Here is a 25,346-nt window from a genome sequence, read left to right as displayed (position 1 = left end):
TTTATTGAATTCTGGTAATTTCCTGTGAAATGCTACAGTTAACTGTGAAAAGAAGCTTTCCTAAACTCATTGTTTTTTTGTTTTTTTTTTTAAATTTTCATTGAACACTGTTTAATTGTAAAGGTAATATGTCACTTTCTTATAGTGATCAAAGCCCCTGGATAATCTGTGAAAAATTTGATAAAGTTAACACTGAAGTGTGGGAGAGTTGTTTGAAAGGGGGAGAGTGCTGTTGTTTGAAGGTAGAGGGGAAATTCCTTTCATTATCAAGAATAGAAAAAAATTTAAGGAAAGAGATTTCCTCTGCTTATTTAGAAATAAAATCTAAAGTGTGTTTCTCCTGTACAGCAGGCTCATGCCAAATTTATTTCTGCTTGTTGGTAACAAGAAGAACCAATCTGATTTTTAAAAGGATCTGTTCTTAAAAGCCCTGAGGTCACAGTCTTGATTTTTCTTTCAGATGCTAACTGTAAACTAGAAGACAAGGCAGAAGATGGAGAGGTGATAGATTGTAAGAAAAGGCCAGAAGAAGGGGAGGAGTTAGAGGAAGAAGCTGTGCACAGCTGTGACAGCTGCCTCCAGGTGTTTGAATCACTGAGTGATATCACAGAACACAAGATTAATCAGTGTCAACTGACAGGTAAACAATACTTATCACTTTGTGGCTTCTTGCACTGTTCTATTTCTGATTCCAGTTCCTTTCTTCAGATTCATCTCCCTCCCCCAAGTTGTTTTACTCCTACACTTGAATGCTTAAGCCTTAGTTGATGCCCATCATTAATTCTGTGGCAAAGTTATGCTGGGAACTGGTGCACCATAAATTTTGTTCAGATTGGATAATTACTGCATTCACATCTGATTTAAACTGTGCTTTAGCTTTTAGAGGGCCTGGCTACGACTCTGTTTTCCAGACTTATAGCATACAGTTTTACGTGCTTTTTGACTTAAATTAAAAAAAAAAAATTATGACAACCGATGATGCTGGTAAACGGGTTTGACTGCAGTTGGATAATGGATGAATTCATACAATGGTGGGCTATAGATCGCGATCTGATACTTCTTTGTTCTTAGCTGTTACAACAAATGAGCATACAGTGATCAATAAATGGAGGTTGAGGGGAATAATAGCAAATTGTTAGACTATAAATAAAAATGCAAACATTAAGTGGCAGAATTGAATGCATATTGGACACTATTAACTTCTCACAAACACAGCTGGGTAAATGGACCTGTAACTACCTTGAGTCATTTAATTTGTAGGCAAAGAAGCAGTAGTCTAAAGACTTGTTCCTGTTCATCCAGTGAGATCTTCATAGGTGACACAATTTGCTCATATGAAATCTTATTGAAGTAGTTTTGTTTTTAGGTTTACAGACTATTCTAATGGATGATACACAGGTCAAAATAGACTGAATATCAGGGGAAAGGCATTTTATTTCCATTAAATAGTAAGTACTTTAGTTTGAACTATTAAGAGATGAAATTCAGTTGTTATACGATACAGCTATTATGGGGCAGGCTTTGCATGATTATAATTTCGTGTGTGCAGGAATCCAGTCCCATATTAACTGCTTTATTGAAAGAGTGTGTGTGTCTTCATTTGCCTATTAACCCCCTGGTGTCAAAAAAAGCCTCCAGAGCCTACAGTAGTGTAGACAGCAAGTGGCACTGCAGCTGATTCAGAATGAAGTGGAGAAAGGAGGCAGACAGAGGAGTAGGGAGTAAGCAGAAGCAGAAAAAATGTCAAGGGAAGAAACTGAAATTGCTGAAGGATTTTAATCCCAAACCTAGCTTGTGGAGAACGAAACTATGATGCAATCTGGAAGCATTTGTAATACCAGGAGATTTTACCTTTTCTCTCTCTTTCGTTGCCATTTCTTGTTTAAATATTGTTCTGTCTTAAATTTAGGCAATTCAGTCCTTTCCTAATCACTCCTGCAAGTTTTTAGTGTGTGACTTGGCTCTGCTTGAGGCAATGTCTCCCATCTGTGACTGGTGAGGCACTGTTTCTGGTGGGATGGCTTTTCTCTATTTTGTCTTATTCGGCTGTCTTATTGTTATTCTGTATCCTCTTTTGTTACCTCTTCTGTTCTATCTTCTTTTGCGCTTCCTCACTCTTATTGATTTCCCCCAGACCCTCAACAAAAATTTCCTTCTCAGTACCTCCCTCCCTGCCTCAAATCCCACTTATTCTTACCCTGCTTTTCCCCCTTATTCTGATGCCTGCACTACCCTTTTCCCCTAATTTGCTCTCCACCCTAAGCAGTCCCCTGATTTCTCCCATGCAATAGGTGCTCTGCTCTCATACTGCAAGCAGCATGAACTGAACAGTGTTTCCGCACCATAGCTGGAAAAGTGAGAGGAAAAAAATCTTCAAGCACTGCTTCTAATCTACATCACCTTTGGCCTTGCTAGAAGGCAGATGCTGCTATGCTAAATAAGGACTAGAGTGAGTTTGCTGCATGAGTCAATTTGGAAGAAAAAAGTTTGGTTTTGAAGGGAGGTATTTAAGCTCCTTTAAGAAAAAAAAATCACTCTTGCAAGAAAATGGGTGGTTGTTAATGGGTTTGTCATGAAAAGCAAATGAGGCTGCCACTCTGAACCTTAGCGTCCAAAAGATGGGGTACCAGCATGAATTCCTCTAAGCTCAATTACCAGCTTAGTACTTGTAGCGCTGCCACCAACCAGGAATTCCAGTGCCTGGTACACTCTGGTCCCCCCAAAACCTTGCCCGGGGACCCCCAAGACCCAGACCCTCTGGATCTTAACACAAGGAAAGTAAACCCTTTCCCTCACTGTTGCCTCTCCCAGGCTTCCCCTCCCTGGGTTACCCTGGAAGATTACTGTGATTCAAACTCCTTGAATCTTAAAACAGAGAGGAAAATTCACCTCCCACCTCCTTCTCTCTCTCCCTCCCAGACTCTCCCTGAGAGAGAAAGTAATCCTAACACAGAGAGAAAATTAACCTTTCTCCCCACCAATTCCCTGGTGCATCCAGACCCAGTCCCTTGGGGTCTCACCAAAATGAAAAAAACAATCAGGTTCTTAAACAAGAAAAGCTTTTAATTAAAGAAAGAAGTAAAAATTATCTTTGTAAATTTCAGATGGAATATGTTACAGAGTCTTTCAGCTATAGACACTGGGAATACTCTCCCAGCCTAAGTATACAAGTACAAATTAAAATCCTTTCAGCAAAATACAAATTTGAACTCCTTCCAGCCAAATACACATTTGCAAATAAAGAAAACAAACATAAGCCTAACTCTTTTTACCTACCTAGTACCTACTATTCTGGACATATAAAAGACTGTATCAGAGAGATTGGAGAGAAACCTGGTTGCACGTCTGGTCACTCTCAGAACCCAGAGGGAACAACAACCAAACACTAACAGCACAAACAAAAACTTCCCTCCCTCAAGATTTGAAAGTATCCTGTCCCCTGATTGGTCCTCTGGTCAGGTGACAGCCAGGCTCACTGATCTTGTTAACCCTTTACAGGCAAAAGAGATATGAAGTACTTCTGTTCGATTAACTCTTAACTATCTGTTTATGACAGGGTTGTAGCAAGAGGATTCAAAATAACAAAAGCCTTTTGTCTGCTTTTGCTCTTAGGGTGCCAGGCAGGCAAAGAAGCCAACCCTACTTTACATTAAATTGCGTGTATATATTTATACGAGAGTAAAAGTGATCTGCATGTATATATTTATAAGAGAGTAAAAATGGAGGAAATGACCAGTATAGCAGAAGAGATTCCCTTTCCTTGGCTCTTCAGAAAGCTCCTAAAAATAAATTAAACAGGTTCTTGCTAATAGGAATTGTGTGCCTGGGCCAGGAATAATATAGATGTTATAGGGCATGAAATGTATTGACTCTTGTGTTTTGTGCTCATTTCTGCTATATTTGTTAGAAAGAGCTATTAGACATGTGGCTCTGTAATAAAAGCAATAGTAATAATGTACATGAAATATGTGGTGGTTGTTTTAGCATCTGTAGAGTTCTACCCAATTCACAATTAAATTAGTGGAAAAACTCTGACCAACGTCAGTGGGTGCAGGGTCAGGATCAAAGCTTCATTACAAAAATATAACCATGTCTGAGTTTTTTGAGCAGCCCCCCCACCTCTTCTTCTTTTTCTTCTTTCTGCTACCTTCTTCCTAACCAACAGCATCTGTTTCTTCCTCTGCTTGTCTTCTTTTTCAAGAAAGTCTATGAAACTAGTAGGCATTGAAGAGCTGTATGGATCCTTTTAAAAGCAGTTTGTCCATAATGTTCAAACTTGAGTGTCTCAAGTTAGGCTCCCCAATCAGTATGGATTGTTTTCAAAGTGCCTGAGAACCTGCAACTTGCATGGTTTTCAGTGATCTTTGGAGGTGCTCTTGGGGTGGACATGGACCTACTTTTTAATAGTTTATAAATACTGTATATTGACCCTGTTGTTCAGAGGTTTGATGTGGGACTATAATGGGTTTAATCAAAAGGGTTGTTGAGGAAACAGACAGGAAGGCAAAACAATGTCCCTTGTATGAGAGACACCTCTTAGCGAGCCTTTGTTGTTTGTTATAGGGTAATGGGAGAGCCATTGTCCCAAGGAGACTGGCCTTCTCTTCAGCCTACAAAACTGGTAGCACTCCTGAAAAAATCAGGTCATTCTGATTTCAGCTCTCATATCTATATTTAGATTTGTAACTTGAGGCACCCGAGTCTGAAAATTTTGGCTTTCTTCTACTGAGATTGCTACACAATAAGCTCGCTTTGTCAAATCTCCGCTCTGTTCTCTTCTCCAAAGATAGAAGGAGGACTGAGGCTGGTGATTCTTGGAGAAGTATCAGTTTACTTTGCAGGCTCAATCTTGAGTATCTTGAATTGCTGGTTTGTCACTAAGTTGTGTAAGGAAAGGAAGAGAGGCTATCCACAATTGTTTCTTCTCATCCAACAGATTGTTGGTGGGGTTGAATCCTACGCTTGCTTTCTGGAGGAGTGGATAGTTACTTTTTTATCCTAATGTGTATGCTGTGATCTTTTCAATTTGGGCCTGATCCCAACGTCCACTGAAGTCAGTGTAAAGATTCCAGTTGACTTCAGTGGATGATGGATCAGGCCCTATACAAGATGTGCAGTAGTAGTTTTTTTCCTATCGTAATTTTTTTTTGTACTGACATTTTATATGAAAAGAGCTGATGTTTTATTCATGTTAATTGTTCACACCTAAAACATTCTTGGGATATAGATAATGGATTAAGGAAAAAAGACAGAATTTTTCACACTATGTATTCACCAGTATGTAAAACACTGAACTATGTTAACTTAGTCTACTGAAAAGATGAGCTGTAAAGGTATAGTATTAATAGAGAAGTTCTCCTTCTGATCTTAATGCTCTTTACTTTGTCCTTCTCACAGGGTTGTGTTTTTAACAACTCATGGATCACTTACAAGCTGTCATTCTCTGAGTAAAGCTGTGATATCAAACAAAGGATCTTGGTCGCATTGCTGTTGATTATGAGGTGATTCTTTAGATGTGTTCGTGTGGAGCCCCCTGTAGGGTGCAAATGTGCCTCTTGTACATGAGATAGGATTATTTGAATAATAGTGTCCAAGACCGCACATGCATTCTGTGCCTCTTCTTGTTTCCATGCAAGGGCCAAAATGGGTGGGGCAACCACAGCCTTCCCTCATTTCCCTCTTAGTGCTTAGAGATGGAACCCAGTCAGCTCTCTTCAGAAACCCTACATTGGTTCCCCTAAATCTCTTCCAACCTAGTTAGTGAAGATCTCTTACCACCAAACTGATCAGCTTCCCAATATACTGCCCTGTACAGCAGGATAAGGCACTTTGGGCCAATTGCCACAACTTATATCAGAATCCAGTTCTCAGGGTTCAAACCATGCCTGTCTTGTGATGTAATGATTTTTGTCAAGGGTGGATACAGCTTAGAGAACCACATCCCAAATTAGTTTTCTGTGTGGTAAGTCCGTCTCCACCAGGACCCACAGGAGAACATTCAGTTCAGCTCTTCTTGGGCAATCGAAGTGGATGACTTTGGACTCAAAGATAAGGAATACGAGTACAGTAAGGCTGGATAAACTAGTGCAGGGGTCGGCAACCTTTCAGAAGTGGTGTGCTGAGTCTTCATTTATTCACTTTAAATTAAGGTTTCACGTGCCGGTAATACCTTTTAGCGTTTTTTAGATTTCTCTCTATAAGTCTATATGTAATGTAACTAAACTACAGTTGCAGGTAAAGTAAACAAGGTTTTCAAAATGTTTAAGAAGTTTCATTTAAAATTAAATTAAAATGCTGATCTTAAGCCACCGGCCTGCTCAGCCCACTCCCGACCTGGGGTTCCGTTCACCTAGGCCAGCAGCTGGCTGAGCGGGGCCTGCGGCTGGAACCCCAGGTTGGAAGCGGGCTGAGCGGGGCTGGCGGCCGGGACCTCAGCGGGCTGAGCGGGGCTGGCGGCCAGGATCCCAGACTGGCGGTGGGCTGAGCGGGGCTATTTTGTCATTTGGGCGAGAGAGAGAGACCACAAGCATGAGAATCTGGTGGTTAGAGATCTTAACCAGGATGTGGGAGATCCAACATCTAGTCCCCCTACTCCAGTGACTCTTAAATTATTTATCCACTGTGGAACAGCTTCCACAGAAAAGACTGAGGGAAGCTCACATCAGAATATCCTATAGCCCAGTGGTTAGAGCACTTACCTGAGAGGTAGCAGATCCCTGTTTAAGATGCTTCTCCATCTTTTGTGGACCAGGGTCTGCCACATCCCAGGTGAATACCCTAACCACAAGCCTAAAAATTATGAGAGAGCTCTGCTTCCCTCCCCTGCAGTTTCTTGCTAGAACAGCATAGGAGCCTAACACCAGGAGAGGTTTTGCAGCTGAGAATTGCTAGCAGAGAGAGGTGCCTCCCTGCAGCCTGGACTTAGGTGCTTATCTCTGTGAGAGGGGCAGGGTTTAGCACACACCCCTCTAGTTGGCATCACCCATTGGTTGGCTTAGGCAGCTCCCTGCCTAGGATGCTGGCTTCATGAATCGGAGTCTAAGGCTGTGTCTACACTGTCCTTTCAGTGCTAAAACTTGTCGTTCAGGGGTGTGAAAAAACACATCCCTGAGCGGCAAAAGTTTTAGCACTGAAAAGCGCCAGTATAGACAGCGCTTTATCTCCTGGCTATAAAGCTAGCACCGCTTGTTCTGGGTGGGTTGTGGTTTTTTTGGTCATCGGGAGAGCTCTCCCCCAGCAATATGGGCAGTGTAGTCACGCTTTGTCACAGCGCTGCCGCAGCCACACTGTAATGTGGGCAGTGTAGACGTACTCTTAAGGATCTTTCTTTCCCCATTCGTTGTACAGGAGTCTAGTTTCCTAAGGGTATGTCTACACTGTCCACGTTACAGTGTGGCCGCAGCAGTGTAGACACGCTTTATCACCAGGGGAGAGCTTTCCTGGCGATAATTAAAAAAACCCCACCCTGAACAAGCAGTGGTAACTTTATTGCCGGCAGCGCTAAAATTTTTGTCACTCGGGGAGTGTTTTTTCACACCCCTGAACGACTAAAGGTTTAGCGCTGACAGTGGCAGTGTAAACATAGCCTAACTCAGGCTTTGTGAATCACAGTGATTTTCTAGGCACCTAAATGTTAGGTGCTGTGACGCTCAGCACACTTGAAATATGCCCTCTTCCTATTCGGTCAGCTTGGTCTCCTAGTGAGCTACAGAATATCATCTTGTATCCTATTACTGATGATCGAGCTCAGAGGAGCTCCGTTCTGTGAGAGTGTACCTCCCTGAAGACAGGTTCCTGATGCACAGGATAGAATCAAACCTGATTACGACGGTATGGATGCATGTGGAGCAGCTAGGTCATATGTTGGTTTGCGGATATGTGATGCCACTTGCTAGACTTCACTAGCAGCCACTCCAGCTCTGGCTTAGGTTAGTGTGTGTGTGCTAATAAAATTTATTGATGACAAAGTTGGAAGGTATTGCCAATATGGTGAAGGACTGGAATATCATATAAGATGATCTGGACTACCTTGTAAAATGTAGTAATAGAAATGGGATGAAATTTAGTAGTGTAAAGTCATGCATTTAGGGACTAACAGCAAGAATTTTTGATATAAGCTGGGGACATATCAGTTGGAAGTGAAGGCGGAGAAGAAAGACCTAAGTGTATTGGTTGATCATAGGATGCCTATGAGCCTATAAACCACCAGTGTGATGTGGCTGTGGAAAAGACTAATGCAGTCCTAGGATGCATCAGGTGAGGTATTTCCAGTAGAGACAGGGAAGTGTTAGTAGCATTATACAAGGTATTTGGGTGACATCATCTGGAATGATAATACAAGAACTAGGGGTCACCAAATGAAATTAATAGGCAGCAGGTTTAAAACAAATAAAAGGAAGTTCTTCTTCACGCAGCGCACAGTCAACTTGTAGAACTTCTTACCTGAGGAGGTTGTGAAGGCTAGGACTATAACAGTGTTTAAAAGAGAACTGGATAAATTCATGGTGGTGAAGTCCATAAATGGCTATTAGCCAGGATGGGTAAGAATGGTGTCCCTAGCCTCTGTTCGTCAGAAGATGGAGATGGATGGCAGGAGAGAGATCACTTGATCATTGCCTGTTAGGTTCACTCCCTCTGGGGCACCTGGTATTGGCCACTGTCGGTAGACAGATACTGGGCTAGATGGACCTTTGGTCTGACCCGGTACGGCCTTTCTTATGTTCTTATGAATACTGTGTTCAATTCTGGTCTCCCACATTTAAGAAAGAAATTAATTCAAACAGGTGCAGAGAAGGGCTACTAGGATGATCTTAGGAATGGAAAACCACGATTTGAGGACTTCAATAACTCAGACATAGGTTAGGGGTTTGTTACAGGAGTGGGTGGGTGAGATTCTGTGGCCTGCATTGTGCAGGAGGTCAGACTAGATGACCATTATGGTCCCTTCTGACCTTAAGTCTATGAATCTCTGAAAACTTACCTTATGAGAGGAGATTCAAAGAGCTTGGCTTGTTTAGCTTAACCAAACAAAGGCTGAGAGGAAATATGATTGCTCTCTATAAAAACATCAGAGGGAGGAAGAGGAGTTATTCAAATTAAGCGCCAATGTGGATACAAGAACAAATGTGTACATACTGGCCATGAACAAGTTCAGGCTTGAAATTAGATGAAGGTTTGTATCAGAGGAGTGAAGTTCTGCATCAGCCTTCCAAGGGGAGCAGTAGGGGCAAAAAACCTAACTGCCTTCAAGACTGAGCTTGATAAAATTATGGAGAGTGCCTACATACCACTGTAGGCAATCTGCGACTAATAACAGCAAATATCTCCAGTCGCTGGATGGGACACTAGATGGGGAAGACTTTGAGTTACTACAGAGCCCTCAAAGTACTACAGGTGTCTGGCTGGTGGGTGTTACCCTCATGCTCCAGGTCCAACTGATCACCGTATCTAGGATTGGGAAGGAATTTTCCCCTGGGTCAGATTGGCAGAGACCCTGGGTTTTTTTGCCTTCCTCTGTAGCATGGGGCATTGCAGGTATAAACTTGTGAATGGTGGATTCTCTGTAACTTGAAGTCTTTAAATCATGATTTGAGGACTTCAGTAACTCAGCCAGAGGTTATGGATCTATTACAGGAGTGGGTGAGTGAGGTTCTTTGGCCTGTAATATGTAGGAGGTCAGATTAGATGATCATGAAAGTCTCTTCTGGCAATAAAGTCTAAGAAGGTGATGATTTCACTTGATGTTGTTACAAAACTGAGTTGGTAGAAAGAATCTGGAAACATGCATGGAGGGGATACCATTCTCTATCCCTTCCCCACCAGAGACCTTAATCATAGACACATCATGTAGGGAAGCCCTTTTGGACACCTATAAATGCAAGAGACTTGGTCCCCAGAGTGTATGGGGCTCCACATCAATGTCTTGGAGCTCAGACACATGAGGCCAGCCTGCGTGGTCTTCCTCCTGTTCTTAAAAACTCCACAATGTAGATCTTGGTAGATAACATCTCTGTGATGCACTAGATAAACAGGCAAGGAGGCACATGCTCATCTTCCCTCTGCATGGAAGCCATCAAGCTCTGGATATGACGTCATTGAGGTGGAATAATCCCAACAGCTCCTCACTTCCTGGGTGTCAGCAACAACCTGGTGGACTTGCTGAGCAGACAGTTGGTCACCACTTGAGTGGTTGCTGTAGAAGTCCATCATAGAGACAGTATTCCTCCATTGCTAGGCCCTGCGTGCCACTAATGTTAATGTCAAGTTGTAGAACCCTTATTCTAGAATGAGTATGAGTCTTGGTCATAACCAGATGCCCTCCTTCTGCAGTGGTCCTAAGGCCTTCATGTATGTCCTTTTATAGAACCTCCTGGTCCCATCAAAGGTGACAAAGCCACTATCACTCTCATAGCTCCATACTAGCTGAGGCAGGTTTGGCTGGCAGACTTACTTCAAAAGCAGCAAAGAATCCTGTGGCACCTTATAGACTAACAGACGTTTTGGAGCATGAGCTTTCGTGGGAGAATACCCACTTCCTCAGATGCATCTGAGGAAGTGGGTATTCTCCCACGAAAGCTCATGCTCCAAAACGTCTGTTAGTCTATAAGGTGCCACAGGATTCTTTGCTGCTTTTACAGATCCAGACTAACACGGCTACCCCTCTGATACTAGACTTACTTCAAATATCCATCCAGTCTCCAGTCAAGCTCTCAGACTGCCCAGACATTATCTCACAACAGTGTGGCCAAATATGGCATCCAGACATGAAGTTGGTGCATGTGATGGCATGGCTGTTGGCTGGTTGAGTACTGTGGACAGAGACTGCTCCCTACAGATCCAGGAAATCCTGATACAGAGCAAGAAAATATCTTCAGAAGAATGTATTTGCCTCAGTGGAAAAAGTTCTCAATATGGACAGCCCAAAATGGTCCTGACCTGGTCAGGGTCTTGATAACTCTAATTCTCAACTACTTATGGCATTTAAAACAGACTGGCCTCTTATTCAACTTTATTAAGGTCCACTTCACATCGATTCCAGCTTGCCTTCTGCCAGTACAGTCATGTTTTAGTCTTCTCACCCAGCAGTACTGAAATTTCTGAAAGGGCTACACCCATCAGTCACAATGTACTACCTGGGACCTCAATCTAGTCCTTCTGAGACTGAGCTTCCATCTGAACCTCTGTCAAACTACTCCCTGCACCATCTCACTTTTAAGACAGTTTTTCCTAGTGGCTATTTCTTCAAGCACTTATGGTCAAGCCTCCCTATACAACATTCCATAGGGAAAGGTGGTGCTGTGACATCACCTGAAGTTCATTCTAGAGGTGGTTTTGGAATTTCATCTAAACCAATCAGTCAACCTGCTTATCTTCTTCCCAAATTGTTCAGACTGCTGTCTCCATCAATTTGTAGTCCTTTCCAGGAATTCTGAAGTTAAAGCCATCTCACAGAGGATATTGAAATTTGATAAGACGAGGTATCTCTGTGTTATTTGGCCGGTGTACCTCTCCCTTGAACACCAAGACTCACTGCACCACAATTCAAATTACCTTATCTACCTGCTTCAGAAATGTGCCAATTTCTGAGAGCTGCAAGACGGCAGTGTGGAATAACCAGCTGACGTTTGTCAGCATGATATGTTGTACTTAGCTGGCAGAGCTGATGCCAAATTCAGGAGAGCAATACTACAATCAGTGTTTGACTGATGCAGCTAGAACTCCTCATTCCCATCATCCTGACAGGATGCTGCTTATCAGTCACCTGCAATGGGATTCACACAGATTTGTGCTTTACTTCTTGTTGTGTCAGCGGTTCTTCAAAATGGTGGTGTCAGCATGGATCCCACGACCTCCCCTCCATCCACACTTCTTGGAGACCCTAGCTACCACGGACTTTGTATTACAAGGGAACTGAAGGAGGGTTTCAGCCTCTCTTTCCTCTGTGCCCTCGTAAGAGAGCACAAGGAGGCACAGGGTACATATGTGGCCCCAATGGACACAGCTAGTTTAAAAAAAAACACACACCCCTCCCCGCAAAAAAAGCAAAAACAGCCTCCCCCAACCCTGATCTCGTGCCCAGTATGTGCATGTACAGTGGGATCCACACTGACTACAACATCTCAAAGAACCACAGTTACTGTAAGGCAACTGTTTTTTGCTATGTAAGTCTCTGTTGTATTGGAATATTTATAATATGTTCTATAATAAAAAATCTTGTTTCCATGACAGTTTAGTTTTTGAGGTAGTGAATTTTCTGCATCAGCTAAAATTATTTTCTTAAAATACTTGCTGTTTTTATTATTTGGTGCTTGCCTTAATTACCATTTAGAAATGAACTGAATGGGAGGTATAACAGATTATCATTATTTATTTATTCAACAGTTACATTTGGCTTTCAAGCTACAATTTTAATAAAACACTCAAACCTCTTTATATATTTTGCTTAATATAGTTTGAAAAGGATCTTAATTCACATTCTTTATAAAATAAGCTGCGGAATATAAGGGCATATGGATAAGATGGTGTTTCATGTTAGTGCTCTGTCTGTGTAAGACCCATTCTGTGATTTGAAGTTTCAGATCTGTGTATGGGAAACACTTTATGGATGTGAGTGTTTTGGAGGGGAAGGGTGGCTAAAAACACATAGTACTTGCTCACATGGTATTGGGGTAACTTACTTATACCTGGTGGTTCTGAAAACGCTTGCTTTGCTTTCTTACTGTAATAGAAGTTACAGTAGTTGGAACAATTGTATGTAATGGATTGGGTCAATACAAAGGAAAAGCATGGTTCTTGTCTTATGTCACTCTTATCACATTGGTCCCTTCTGACCCTAGAATCTGAATCTTTCTACAAGAACAATTGAGTGTGTTGAGATTAAACAAATTGTTCTGAGCTGTACAATGTATTTTCTTAGAACAGGTATGTCTGTTTTAAATACCCGAATTAGGAAAACATAATGGACTAGTTAAATTATGCCCTAGTTTTAAAGAGATTTAACTCTTGTTAACATCAGAAGCTGCACTCAGTTATGCTAAAGCTGAAAATAATTGAGTGTACTCAGCATGACTCAAGATACGTTCCATATATTTGTGGCAAGTTACTAATAGCATTCCGAAATGGCTAATAGTTGAAGAAGACTGTTTTGTTTAAAATGTGGACTCTTCATGCTACTAATTCTGTATCCATGTATTTGTAGTAAGAGGTCAGGCCCTTAGCTGGGGATATCATTTGGGAATACTGTAATGTAAATGAAATCTATGACCTCTTAAGAAGTATCAGGAGAAGGAGATAGGGATCATCCTACTATGTGCCCTGGGGGTACGTTCCCTTAAAGCAGATGAGTTGGAATTGTTCAACTTTTTATTTTTTTCACTTTTACCTTAGGGGGGAATTGATCGATTGGAGATGATTATTCCACAGTCTCTGAATCTTTCTTCCTCCATGCTGCGATGGGAACACCTTGAAATTTAAAGGAGTTGTGTCTCCTATGTGCATTGTGGAATAAACCCAAGGAATTTATGGGGACAGCAGTCCTCTTAACACAGTTAGTATGATAGCAGGCAACCTTGGAACTAAAGTTTGTGGACTGAAAAGGTTATTTTAGTTAAATTTTATTGACCAAACATGAGAATTGTCTGTATGGATGTGAGATTTGGAGTTTTTTGGGTAAGTCTCTGAGAACACTTGGGTGTATCTAGATGAGATAATAGAACTGAGATTTATAATGGCAAATAAAACCAGATTAGAAACGGTGAACTCCTAATACCGTCTTAAAAAGACCAAACTTGATGGGGGACTTGGGATATTGGCTTAATAATATGAAACAATGGAATTATTTCCATCATGTTTTTTATTCAGACTAACTTCTTGTAATGTTAAAAAAACCAACAAACCCCTCTGTATTTATGGAGAAATACATAAGTAAAATAAATAATTCTTGCTCATAACTTTTCTTTAACCAAGCAAAACAGTGAATCAAGTCTGAGTTTTATATAATGTATTAATACATGCAGAATGAACTGGGGGAAATTCACTTGTGAACTCTCTCTATTCCTTGTTAAATTTTGACTTTTGTCCCTTAACTCTTAAAATATTTCTGCGGCATGCATGGAAAAGATGGGCTTCTTCAAACGTCTTTTAAAATGTATACTAAAGAAGCACATCTGTCTTAATTAATATAGTGTATTGGCACTTTATCAGTATATGTAATATATGGATGTTTATTAAAAGTTTAATAGAATTAGCTGTCACTCTTATTACCTCCCTAACTGTGAATAGAACTGGTGTATCTCATTTGTTTTACTGTTGCATCCCAGCAGGAAGTCCAGTCAAATGACTGGAAGAGGGTTTGGTGACTCATGCGGGGGAAGCTGGAGAAGGGTCAGGTTTTTGAGCACTTTGCACACTCTCTGCCTAAGCTGTAAAAGCAATGAAGAGAGAAGCAGGAAGGCAGCTGCTGATTTACCTTTTTCTAACAAACATGGAGTTCAGCATGGGTGTGGAAAATCTTTAATATTGTTAATATAAAACCTCTCTTTAACCATAAGAACTTTTCTTTCATTAAACAGTGGTTTTATATTAACAAAGGTGAGTTTTTTGCAAAAAGTTGAAAAATCTTGAGTCTTTCTTGTATATTCAAATGTGGAGCCACTTTTCCATTGGCCTAAAGTATATCAGTCTGTCGGAACTTAGCTTTCTGTATGATTTCTAATTATTCTTTTAAAACATATTTAAGTCACTTTGAACAAATTGTAGCATTTGTTCTTCTTTGTGATGTTGGGAATTGGAATATTTTATATTACAGGACAGTTTTTCCTTTAGTCAAAATCTGTGTAATCTACTGGATAGCATATTCTCCTTGTATTTCCCAAACCTGTTTGATGAAATCCTGGCTCCACTGAAATTATGAGTGTTTTATCAATGATTTCTTTGGGGCCAGGGTTTCACCTATTGAATTCAGATACTCTTGGGATAGTTCCGTTACTAAAATTATTCAGATCAGAGGTTTTTCTGTCAGATGGATCACTGCACTTTCAACAATCTTCATCACCCCCAAATATTCTGCATTTAATAAATATTTAAACGACTCCTGTGGAAGAAATATAGTCTGTAGTGTTGACCCTGTAATGCAGATTCTGTGTGTGTGTGTGTGAAATCTTCCTCTACTACAACTCCAAATGCTTTTTCAAATAGAGTAATACTGAAGAGGAGGAAGTGAAAAATTCAGTGTCTCGTTTTAAATTTAAATCTTCTCTCCCTCCCTGTCTCACACTCTTTCATTTTTAGGATAGTTAAACACTGGAATAGGCTTTGAAGGGAAGTTGTGAAATCCCTGTCATTGGAGTTTTTAAGAACCGGTTTTAAGAACACCCGTCGGGTATGGTCTAGGTATATTTGGTCCTGCCTTAGTGCAAAGGGCTGGACTATATGACCTCTTGAGGTTTCTTACAGTCCTAGGTTTCTATGATTGTCTTTGATTTTTCTTGAGAAGAAATAATAAGTGTGTAAAACCTATGTCTGTTTCTCTCTCACATGCACAGTTTCTGCTTCTCTCTTCCTGATCTTTATACTTCTCATTCTTTGTTGAGTTTTTCTGCTGGAATACTCTTTCCTCCCTTCCAATCCCTTTCCTACCAAAAGAGGGCCAGACATCACCATGATTGTTTCTCCCTCTGGCTGGGAGGGATGGATATAATTCCCTGTGATGTGTACTGAGTGTACTGCTCTGAAGTTCTCCCCACCTTTATTGCTTCTCTCCTTTTGCCTCTTCCCTACCTCCTCTGATGTGCCTCAGTATCCTACTCTTTCTGATCCTTCTGTCCCTTTAAGATTTCCAGGATAGTCCTATTATCACTGTACTAGATACTTCAGCAACAACAGCAGAATGAAGCTGAGATGATCCTAGTCAGTTTCACTGTACAGCTTCTGCTGGGTCATATTTGATTGCATTATATGTAGGAAGTAGGAGCATAGGTAGCAATCCTAGAATTGCTATCTATCTTGGTATTTTCACAATCATCCTTGTTTTTCTGGGACTGATAGTGGGAAAATTCCTTAGTTGATTGTAATAGAATAATTCTCAATTTCATTTATAATCTCGATCACAACGTTTATTTTATTCTTCAACTTGTGTATACTATTTATCATGCACTCATTCTCTCCCAGAGAGAGAGAGAGAGAGAGAATTAGTACCATTACAAAAACTATAAAATATTTCAAAGATGAATAAAGCAAGTTACCTGGTGTGGAGAAAAGGGTGTTGAATTTCACAGGCTTTAAATTTTATAACATAATCTGTCAACTTGGACGTGCTTGAAATTGGTCTATTAATGAAGATGAGTATACATGAACTGACCTGTTTCTTTCTGAATCCATTGTGCCTTTTTTTCTGTTACATTAAAATGACCGGTCAGTGCCTAATGATGTACTTAAAAAATGACTTAGCTGGTGCTCTTCTGTGGGCATAGAGAGAGAACTATTACAAATTAAAGGCTAAATTCTACCCTTTGGAAAATTAATATGCTCAGATACTAAACCAAAATGATGGTCTGTGTAGTGTGAAGTGAGTAGATCTCTTCCTACAATTTATTTTGAAAGTAACATCTCCGTTAATGAATCTAATGCTGGGAGGATGGTTGAAGGGGTTACCAGATACAACTGTTAAATACATACATGTGCAGTGTGGATATACTTTAAATGCTACTTAAACATAATCTTATTTTCACAACACTTTTCATTCTGTATGGTTCAAATATTCTACAACTATTTATGTATAAGACCTCTGGAAAGCAGCCAACTCTGCAATGGAAGATGACAACTAACCCCCAGTAGGAGACTGTTCACAAAGAGCTGACTGATCTTCACTTTTTAAAGGTTCCATCAAAAAGACCTTCATAAGTGTTGCCAAAGATCTGCTTTTCAGAGGAATAACACTTGTAGAAGTTGTTCATTGGTGTCCCCCCCCCCAACTCCCTTTTTTTGGTCAGGATCTCTGCAATTACAACACTGTGAATTTTCAGATTTAAATAGCTGAAATCATGAAATTTATGATTTTTAAAATCCTATGACCTTGTAATTGACCAAAATGGACCTTGAATTTGGTAGGGCCCTAATAAGGGGAGGGGTTGGTCAGGCAGCGTATGTACATAGTATCTTGGATGGTGTAGCACGCTGGCTGTTTACTGATCTCCCCTTTGTCAGGGCGAGGGGTTGCTTTGCAGGCACCATACCTCTTTTAGCAGCCTCTTGCAGGCCCCTTAACAACTGCATGCAGGCTCTCACATAGATAACACATAGCCCCTGTCAGGGGCTGGTTTAGTAACCGAAAACTCTTCACCACCCCCAGGGTCCCAAAATAATGTCCATCACCACATAACAGTCCATATACTTAGCTCTGGTGTCCTCTCTTACAACCAGAGCTCTTCTTCTGTCCCTGTCTGTTCTCACAGCCTGTCCTCCCTGTTCTTCCTAGCTGGAGCTTAGCCTTTCATCACTGGCCTTGAGGCTCCAAACTTCTAGAAAGGAGCCTCCTGCTCCCTGGCTCCTCTCTGTTACAGCTTCCTGAGTCCCAGTATCTTCTCAGTGTCAGTATCTCGAGCCCTTCTCGCTTTCCTGAGCTTTCCCCTCTTCACTGCTCTTTATAGGGGAATCAATCTGATCTCTCCAAGGTGTGACTCATTACATAATCATGGCTGGCTAGATCCAGCCCTTAGGGGTCAGGTTACTCTTTCACAAATGGGCTAGCTGCCCCAAGTACTGCCTCCTGCTATTTGCACTGCCATGGCCACACTGTTTTTAGGACGGTAGCTGGATCAACACTAGTGTGGATATGTCTCCCCAAACTGAAAGGAACATCTCCATCTTGAAGTGCAGACATACCCTAAGAGGGACAAGTCCTCTTTTCCTTCACTTTCCCATTCTGCTCTCACCAAAACATCATGTTTTCCCTGAAAAACCTGACAATCTTTCTGGTAGGCCCCTTGTTTTAGCTTTGTTGAATTGTGTAGTTTTTAGAAAATGTCACCCCACTCTTAGAACTAATATTATCATGAAGGCTGCAATTCTGTCACGGAGGTTTTGAAAGTCCCTGGGGCCCCAGAGCAGGAGTGGCTTGGGGCAATCAGCCCCTTTGGCCAGTGCAGGTGCTAGCTCTCAGCCACCAGGACCCCCAGAGCACCAGCACCTGGGGCCCCTGGAGCAGCTAAGTTTTAGTCAGGGGTATTTATATTGTAAAAGTCATGGACAGGTCACAGTCCATGAATTTTTGTTTATTGCCCATGACCTGTCCATGACTTTTACTAAAAATACCTGTGACTACATCTTAGCCTTAATTAAAATATAATGACCATACACCGTCCTGACTCCCATCCTTTCAGAAATTCCTGAATGAAAAGACAGGTTTTCATCATTTCTGAAGTATATTAAAAGGAACAACATGGAACATTTTTCTGCTTGATTACTGACAGGAAAATTAATACAAACCATTGCTCCCTCATGAAGAAAATAGTTTTCAAAGTCCACCCAGTTCTTCCATTGTTAAACCATGAGTAGATTTTAAGCCATTTAAAATTACTGATCCTGAAAAGCAAAGCTACAGCACCACTAAAGGAGTTCATAGAGTGCATGGGTGAATGTGGAGGGGGACCAGGTGACAGTGGATGAGTTAGAAAAATTGCCATCGCTTTTCATAACTAATTCCTTACAGCTGAAATCCTGTACTTCATGCAGATAATTAGTAACTTCAGTATTTTCATGCAAAGACAGACATATTTTTTTAAAATTAGTAACTTTTAATTTTTCTGCACTATTCATTGGAATGTGAAAGTCTGTCTCTCAAACATCTCACTCTAAGTGTGGCCCCCATGACCATAGTATTTGGGCACCTCACAGTCTTTAATGTATTTATCCTCACAGCACCCCTGTGAGGTAGGAAGTACTATTATCCTCATTTTACAGATGGGGAAGTGGAACCCAGAGAAACTAAATGACTTGTCCAAGGTCACACAGGCATTCTGTGGCAAAGCTTAAATTGAACTTTGGTCTGCTATATCCCACGCTAATGCTTAACCATGTATGATTTCCAAAATAAATCTGTCTTCATTGCAGGACATTCTGAAGCTGATCCTCTGGTACCTAGTCACAAAAGTAACTTAAGTATGGGGTGATAAGTAAAACTAGTCAGCCTTGGAGGTGTAAAAAGTAACTTAAGTATGGGGTGATAAGTAAAACTAGTCAGCCTTGGAGGTGTAAACTTTCCACCAGTTGAACAAGGATTTAACTTCTTGAGTCCCATTGGCTTAAAAGGGCATGAAATAGTCAGGAAACCCTTCCCAATTTTGAAAGGTTAGGGGTTAGTAGTTTTTAATTTTCTTTTAAAATCTATGTACAGGGGAAAACAAATTATGACCGCTATCATGGGTGTGTAAAACTTGTGCCACGTGACATTGCAACGGCTCTAGCCAAGCCATTGAGATACATATTAACCAGATTAGGCGGTGGTTTGTTCTGATTGTACAAATGGACATGGTACAGATGTGTGCTGCGTATTACAAGAATATCACCCATGGCATGTTGTGGTGCTGTTATGATGCTCTCTTTGCAATACGGGAGTTTAACTGCTCTTTCATTAGTTGCATATTTCAGAGGTATACATTAGGGGTCTCCCTGCTGTCCCACGCTTTCAAAGGGTGCAATTTGTTCCTCTGGTATCCCTGTGTCCTGTTTCTCCAGTGCAGTCACAATTTTCATTACCATCTTGCCCTTTGTCACTGATGTCCTTTGTGGGCAGAGAATAGAAAATGGGTTGTATAGGCACTCAGACCACTGGAGAATGAAAGCAAAATGTGGGGACAATGCAGTAATAATAATTTAACTCATCAGGTTTATCAGCCATCCATATCCCTGCTCTAGCCATGCTACATAATTAGAACCATTAGACTCTTATTTTTCAAAATCAAACAGAACTGAAAATCAAATTTCTATATAGTTATTCCAGTGCCAAAATGGTTTCTATCTCATCCTGTCCATGGGACAAGCCATCTCCAATGTATTGTCCCTTGGATAACAGGTGAGTCTTGTGGCATGTCCTCAAGGTTACAGAATCTGGAGCTGTGTTGGACTTTTGGAGCCATGTAACCTGCTGTAATAGCACCAGGCTTCACTTTGATTTAAATCAGGGTCCTATGAAACTACTGGTTTATCAATCAAAGATACTGGGGCCTTAACAACCAAAGTGTTGCTATTGATGTTTTTGTATTGCCACTGTACGGAAATAGGAATATTTTAATTTTATTTTATTTTTGATTTAGATCTTAGATGGAAATCTCTGGAACTGCAAAGCAAAAAATGAAAGTATAGATTAGAGGGTAACATCTGTTAACTGTGGTTGTTTGCATTGCTGCGTATCAGAAATTATATGAAAACAGGTATGCATACAAATATATCTAGCTTTTGGTTTACTGATTATAATGCACTATTTATTGAAACACAGTTATGGCTGACAAATGGATCTCCAATTTAAGTAACTTTCCGGGCATATGAAATGTTTTCTGTAAAAGAAACTAAGGAATGGCAGAGAGCTGTTTTATATGCAAGAGGTGTTAGAAGCATTATTTACTAAAAATGTTAAATGATTGAAGTGGTACATTTTCAGCTAAAAAGATGCAGAGGTATCTAAACCCTACGTAATTTAGCAGTGAAATCTAACAAAGAAAACACTTTCAGATATTTGTATGATGTCCAAGCTTAAACGTTGCCAATATTGGGGCTGGTAGCATGATCAAAGGCATTTGAAGAGCTACAGTGAACAGAATTGTGACACTGCACATGTTGGGAGTTAGTTCCCAAAGTGAGCCAACAGAAACATGAATATCATAAACATAAGGCTGTAAAATACTCCACAACAATAATAATGTCACTGTTGTAATCTTACTTCTCCCAAGTACCTTTCTGAATTGGGCCAAAGTTCGTTTTCTTACCAGCACTTCTGAGTTCCACACCCATATTACAATTTGTATAATTTTATATTCCATTTTTCCTTGTTAATTTGATCTTGTCAGTAGTTAAAACTGAGTAATTTAACAATGGTGTGAAACATCCATAGGGAATTGAAACTTACTAAAATTTAATGTGAAAGAGAGACTTGTCTTGCACCTGTTATTCTGCACCAGTATACAGTGACCCCAGAGAAGAGCAACAAAGAGTTTCTCTTTTGAAAGAGAAGGCAAAAATTCTTCATTATATTAAGGAAGGAGCCTCAGGGAAGATCTTTCAATCAGGGTGAGCTGACAAAATGCTGTGGAGTAGTGTCTACTTTTAGTGTCATGTTGAAATATGAGAAGACTCTGCTAGTGGGAGACCTACCCCAAACTACATGTATAAATGTGATGGGAAGAGAACTTGTTGTAGAGAACTAATGGTTGCTGAGGTGGTAACTTGAAAATACTAAAGAGGTCAAGAAAAAATCTCTTATAAAAGAGGTAGCCCAAATTTCTTGAGTAAATTGGACTCATTGATTTATTTATTGTTTTTGGACTAGAAGAGGTTGACTTCTTTTTTTTTTCTTGAAACACAGTAGTCTAGTGAGAAACTGGCACTGCTGCATCTTTATTAGTATCCTGTGACTCAATCAGTTCACTATTCACATTTACCTGGACTACTATCAGATTTCTACCTGGAGGACATCTACAGTACTCATGGGACAGGGCTTTATAGAGCACACTCAGGCCAGCTCTACACTACGGGCCTATATTGGTATAACTATGTTGCTCAAGGGTGTGAAAAATCCACACTCTCTGAGTGACAGTTATATCAACCTACTCCTTCCCCCCAATGCAGATAGTGCTATGTCGATGGGAGAGCTTCTCTTATTGACATAGCTACCACCTGTTGGGTGGTGGATTAACTGTGCCAACAGGAGAAGCTCTCCCCTCGGCTTAGGAGCATCTTCACTTAAGAGCTACAGTGGTGCAGGTGCGCCACTGCAATGTTTTAAGTGTAGACCTGCCATCAGGCAGCACTTGAAGTGCTGCCCGTAAGAAATCAAAAAAGAGAATTTCATTGCTTCCAACTGCAAATATGATCTGGATCAACAAACTGTAGTCTGTGGCGACTGGGAAAATGGCTATGTCCTTATGTTTTAAGGGGCAGAAGCATTTTGGGGTAAGCTATAAAGCCGTTTCCCTGCCATATCTTACTGACACTTTAATTATAGAGAGGGTGAGGACCTGGGGCAGAAAACAAGAAGATGGTTCTAGTTGACAACTTCTCATTGCTTCCATATGTCAGACTTGTGTCTGTCTGTCTGAAAGCAGAAATAAGCAAAGGTGATGCTCCCCTATGTAATTCTTCTGATAGAAGTGGAGCATACAAAAACTATGAAATATTGATGTCATATGAGATAATAAAGGTCTGATATCAGGTGACCTAAAATGGCATAAACAAATGCTACTGCTATGTGAGGATGACACCCACAGCTTGCTTGACGATATTAAGGGAGGAGGATTTAATGTAGGGTTTCCAAGCCTCCAGGATTGTCCTGGAGTCTCCAAGAATTAAAGGTTAATCTTTAATTAAAGATTGTCATGTGATGAAACATTCAGGAAACTGCCAGGAATACATTCAACCAAAGTTGGCAACCCTAATTTGATGGAACCCCTGTGTAAGCGTTTGTAGGCTTTCATGACAAAGAACTTTATGCAAGAGCAGAGACCATATTAGCTGCTGATGCTTATTTCAGCTTATAAAACTGCATCGTTCTTGTGCCTGAGCAGAACAGTCCTTATAAAAATGTCAGCACTGATTAGGGTCAGCATGCAAAATAATAATAAAACTCTCCAAAATTCCTCTGGATCACCAAACAAAGTTCCTCCTTGTCCAGCCAAAAAAAATTAGAAGAACAAATGGAGCTTGTAACATCAAGGTCAACCAATTTGAGCTATGCTAAAATAAGGAGAGTACGTTCCACAACTGAAGATCCCTCACTAGGACACCTCCAATCTCCACATGATTAAAGCAGGTAGAACTATTAGAGTAAGGATCTCAAATGACAAAGTGTCGCAAGAAGAGAAAGGCGATATCTGTTGTAAGCAGATTCCAACTGATTTATGAATTGAAGGGTTAAATCAACACATTATATTGGGTCTGGAAGGAAACTAGGATTTAGTACAGATCGCAGAGCACTGGAGTAATGTGCTCTCTGCAATGAACACTCCTCAGCAAATGGGTCTGCACATTCTCCAACAGCTCAAGTTCTGAAGCAGTCTGAAGGAGAAACTCAGTAGAGTGTGGTAATCAAGTCTTGAGGTAACAAAGGGTATGGAGCGCTTTGGTGAACCACACATCAGGGAGAGAAGTTTACAGCCTCCTACCCAAGAATAAATAATACAAAGTGCTCTTGGCCATTGCCATTACCTGGAACGCTAGAAGCAAATGGGAATCCAGTCGAGCACTCTTTATTGGACTAGAGTAGCAAAAGTCAGGCATATTTCCCACTGGAAGGAACCAATATTGCCTTTCCATACCTCTGGTGATTTCACACAACTCACCATCATAATTTCAGGGTTGTCTCCGGGGGCGGGGGGATGAGGGAGGCATCCAGGAAAGTTAATCCAAATTAACGGTGTGAATTTGAAGTGGATTAGCTAAATCACATTAACTCCCTCTGTGAACACCCTCATTCAGAATTGAAGTGGACTTCATTTGGTTTAGTTTAATTCACTTTGAAAGTGAATTGAGTTAAAACAAATTAAGTCAATTTAAATACTGAATAACAGTATTTTTGGGGCTATTTGCTTATCAACAACATGATGCTTTATCAACAGTAAAATACAGTGTATATTAGAGACCAACTTTGATACTGACCATGGATGTTTTTAAAAACTGGAGGGATAGCTCAGTGGTTTGAGCATTGGTCTGCTAAACCCAGGGTTATGCATTCAATCCTTGAGGGAGCCATTTAGGGATCTGAGGCAAAAATCTGTTTGGGGATTGGTCCGGCTTTGAGCAGGGGGTTGGACTAGATGACCTCCTGAAGTTCCTTCCAACCATGACAGTGTATGATTTGCATCACAGTCAAATGCAAAGGAAGGTCATGGATGCTGTGCCTACCCTCTTTCTTCTCCAAATGGAATTCATCTAGATGAAATTGACAGCAATGAGTGTTACAAATGAACTAAACATTTTATCATTTTGGACTGGGACTTTTAAAAAAGTCAAGCACCCAACTCCCACTGAATTTCCATGTGACATAGGAGCCTAACTCCCTTAGGCGCCTTTGAAAAATCCCCGTTTCCATCTAATAGTTCTGCTTTATTTTTAATTTTGAGTTCTGATTTCCACTCAAGGTTACATAAGTTACATACTAGTTATAGTCAAATAACCTCTTAATCTTTAGGGGGCCATAGATTATCTCTGATGTTTGTGCGTAAGTCCCATTGGCCGCAATAAGACTTCTGCACATGCAGACTGTGCCCTTTATTTGGCAGTCCCTCTAGTTGTTATTTGCTCTAATTAATGGAATCTTTAGTGGGAAGGGTATTGTGTATTCTCAACGTATTTATAATAGCCAGTGTGTTCTTATGTTGGCTCTTTCCTCTATTTTAATAAGGTTTTCTAAAATTTTCTCCAGGCACTCAGAAAAGTTGTAACAACTTCAGCAGTGTTTAGTTTTTAGGCTGCATTTCAACATTGCATTATTTCTAATCAAAGCACCTTCTTTGGCATTTCTGAATGCATGTAAGCTGTAGACAGTATGCAGTAAATGAATTTGGCTGCTTTTGCATAGCCAGTATGAAGATTGCAAGCCAAAATTGCTTTTCATTTTGCCTTGACAGGCAGTTTTAATTTTATTAATCATTTTAGAAGATTATATAACATTTCAGTTTTGTGCATTTCTGTCCTTTGTTTCTCTCTCTGTATCTTCTGTAGCGTTATGTTTATGTTGAAAATATGAAAACAACAATAAAGAGACCAATAATAGCATCTTGTAGTAAAAAGGGCTTATTAAAAGGATATTTTCTGCCTTGGTGAAAAAATTCCTTGAAAAGATCATAAATACTTCTATAATACACAGACCTACACTTCTATTGGTTTCAGAAGTTGATTGTCTAGAGAAACTATTTAGAAAATAAAATAAAATTTCACATCTTAAAAAAAATAAAGGTGAGCCTTCTTCATAGTCCAGTTAGCAGGAATCCAGATGAAATACCAAAAACAATTAAATACATAGCTATGCAAAAGGAGAAGCCTAATAAGCACTGTATGATAACGAAGTTGATACATTTCTATTTTGTAGAAAAATTGCTAATACTATAACGTTCAGTGGGTTTGGTTTTATTATGTGCTTA

The 25,346-nt window shown here is 40.4% G+C and overlaps 1 protein-coding gene across 9 annotated transcripts in view; it reads left to right on the top strand.

Annotated features, from left to right (window-relative positions):
- The window catches only part of ZNF521 (zinc finger protein 521), a 277,389-nt gene that overhangs the window by 22,954 nt on the left and 229,089 nt on the right, over positions 1–25,346 (top strand). For all 9 annotated transcript variants that reach the window (XM_030552944.1, XM_030552943.1, XM_030552942.1 and 6 more), the window contains one exon: positions 461–640. Coding sequence is in view for 5 of the 9 variants with exons in the window: in XM_030552938.1 (XP_030408798.1) it covers positions 461–640 (180 nt within the window). In the remaining 4 variants the exon portion in view is untranslated. The remainder of the gene's footprint in view (positions 1–460; positions 641–25,346) is intronic.

Source organism: Gopherus evgoodei, chromosome 2 (assembly GCF_007399415.2).
Source record: "Gopherus evgoodei ecotype Sinaloan lineage chromosome 2, rGopEvg1_v1.p, whole genome shotgun sequence".
Lineage (NCBI taxonomy): Eukaryota > Metazoa > Chordata > Testudines > Testudinidae > Gopherus > Gopherus evgoodei.
The sequence above is the reverse complement of the archived record's forward strand: the minus strand, read 5'-3'. Positions and strand labels throughout refer to the sequence as shown.